At 35.3% G+C, this 2,764-nt stretch overlaps 1 protein-coding gene across 1 annotated transcript; it reads right to left on the reverse strand.

Annotated features, from left to right (window-relative positions):
* Window positions 1-465: 465 nt before the first annotated feature.
* LOC125836820 (leucine-rich repeat extensin-like protein 3) lies at window positions 466-2,550 on the reverse strand. The gene is made up of 2 exons (XM_049515981.1): window positions 2,373-2,550; window positions 466-1,572 (listed from the first exon to the last, which is right to left on the reverse strand). The coding sequence occupies exons 1-2, from the start codon at window positions 2,545-2,547 to the stop codon at window positions 740-742; spliced, it is 1,008 nt and encodes a 335-aa protein (XP_049371938.1). The 5' UTR covers window positions 2,548-2,550; the 3' UTR covers window positions 466-739.
* Between the last annotated feature and the right edge of the window lie 214 nt (window positions 2,551-2,764).

The following is a 2,764-nucleotide window of genomic DNA, read 5'->3' on the forward strand; positions in this document are numbered from 1 at the left end:
ATACAGTATTTTGTGATTAGTTCACTTAAACAGGATGCTGGCTTTTCAATTGTGTTTTCAGAAATAAAAGTCAGCACTTGTATCATTGTGAAAAACTGAAAATTTTGGTCTTTAAGTCGAATCAACAACATAATGCAAGTATTTACTGATAACGGCGTTTGGTCAGATGAATACGGCAGTTTCACAATGATTGCATATGAATATGCTCATGTTAGTCCATGGTATATATTGTAATTTTATCCTAAAGATATCGTAATGAGAAGTTAGATGAGTTTGATGCGATGAACTGATGAAGCATTGGTAATGGGTTATTGGCTTAGCAGTTTTGCTAATTCTCTTTATATTTGGGATATCCGTTGTCAACTGTTTGAGGTTTTTTTCTTAACACATTAATCGAATTAATAAGTTAAACTCTCGGCTATTCTACTAGGTGCCAATATTTGCTTTTGAGCAAGATGCAATGTCGTTCATTTGGTTTGTCACCTTGTTTCTAAGTGAATTTTAATCTATAACAGGATGTTTGTTGGTAAACCAACATCTTAATGGTTCTATAATATAATGGTCTTGTGTTGGAACATTATAAATAATTATACAATTAACTATAAGTAGGTGAGCCTCGATCACCAAGTCTTCAATATATCTTCCCTCTTTTGTTCTTCTTATGTCTTGAATCCAAGCAAATGAATTTATTGTAAAGCTATTCATATAACTACTAGGTATTTGTATAGTTGCATTTGGACTAAGGGGAGTTCTTTTTCGAAGATGAAGTAGAAGCGGGAGGAACTCCAGGTAAGCCAGGCATAGGACTGAATGGGAACGGAGGGAGAAGAAATTGGGAAGGTGGCGATGGTGGTGGTGGTAATGGAATTAAATCAAATGTAGGTGGTGGTGTAATTGGAGGTGGTATTGAAGGAGGAGGAGACATTATAGGTGAATGAAAATTTGGTGGAAATGTTGAAGGTGGAGGAATTGGAGGTGCATGAAAAAACGGTGGAAATGTTGAAGGTGGAGGAGACATTGGAGGTGCATGTAAAAACGGTGGAAATGTTGAAGGTGGAAGAGACATCGGAGGTCCATGAAAAAACGGTGGAAACAATACAAGAGGTGGCAGAGGAGGGAGTTGTGGTAAAGGAGGGAGCTGCGGTAAAGGAGGGAGTCCTGGAAGAGGTGGAAGATAGCCTTGATTAATAGTAACAAAACGCGACACTGATGGAGTTAATATGGGATCAGGATATGGTTCTTTGTTGTTGGTACTATGAATGCTTGGTTTTTGGTTGCAAAGTTTTGGCTGGTTTACAGGTTTGAAAGTGAAGAATCCAGCAGAAAAAATAGGTGTTCCCTTTTTCTTCGATTTGAGTTGGAAAGAAGAAGAGGTTGTTGTTGTCGATGCCTCAGCGCACTGTGGCTCACTGCTGCTGATTAGCCTGGCTGAACATCCTATAACATGTTTGACATGTTTGTCCACGTTGAAAGGAAGGTGTACACTGAATTCTCCATGCATATTTGTTTTCACTTCTTGGTAAAATCTTGAGTTTTTGCCTGAGTTTGCACATTCCACTGCAACAATAGCTCCTATAAGTAGAAAAATGCATCAAAAGTTTAAAAGATTCCCAAGAAAGAAGAGAGAATAGAATGTGTTTGGTATGATAGAAATATTTCTCAGAATATAAGTCATTTTCCTTCACAATTCTCTTTTTTCCCTTTTCCCATATAAAAAGAACTCATTTCATAAAGATATGACATTCGAGTCTAACTTAATCTCAAAAGTTAACTTGAGGGGAGGAGTGTCCAAATTCATATAAATAGGCCAACAATTCATTTTCCAACCAATGTGGGACTCTAACACCTCCTTCATGCCTGGGCCCAAAGTGGAGTGTGAACCTGACTATCATACCATGTAAAAATATAGTATTTGAACCTAACTCAACTCCAAAAGCTAGCCCATGAGAGGAGGATTAATCAAGTTGAATATAAGCAGCACCAACCCATTCCCCAACTAAAATAAGACTCTAACCCTCTAACATTTTTTAAGAAAATACTCCTTCCATTTCAATTTGTTCGTCTTACTTACTTTTTAGTCTTTTTTTTTAAAAAAAATGTCTCTTTTCCTTTTCATCACTTTTAAATTTCAACTTTACATATGACATGTTTAAGACCATAAGATTAAAGGATATTATGATAAATTCTACATATCTTTAGTTTAGTACTACAAAATTCAGAATGAAATTTTCTTTATTTTCTTAAACTCCAAGTCAAGTTAAAACGTGAAACAATTTGAAACGGACAGAGTAAGTGATTTTCCAGAAAAATACAACTTTTTAATCATTCCAAACAACAATAAGTTAAAAAAGTTAACCAGGATGGTGATGAACCTGAAATGTAGTGACTGGCCTTTGACAAATCCTGGTGATAGTGACAAACATCACAGAAAACTTTTCCTACAACAAGAGCAGTTGGATGATGGCTAGAAATATGCCTACCTTCTGAAGCTGAAAGGTTACAAAATACCAAACCAAGGAAGACAAGTATCATCCAAAACCAACACATTTTGTTTAGATTGTATGTACAATCTAAAAAATGATTTCAACTCTAATTAATTTGTCATTCTTTGGCTTCCTAGCTAGTAAGATTTTATACTAATAATAATAATATATGAACTTCTTTAAACATAAATAAATTTATAATGGATGTTGCCAATTCCTCATCTGTATCTCCTCATGCAAGACCTGTGACTAACAAAAAATATACCACAACAAAGGAATTA

Source organism: Solanum verrucosum, unplaced genomic scaffold (genome assembly GCF_900185275.1).
Source record: "Solanum verrucosum unplaced genomic scaffold, falcon-dt-bn FXZP01000129.1, whole genome shotgun sequence".
Taxonomy (NCBI): domain Eukaryota; kingdom Viridiplantae; phylum Streptophyta; class Magnoliopsida; order Solanales; family Solanaceae; genus Solanum; species Solanum verrucosum.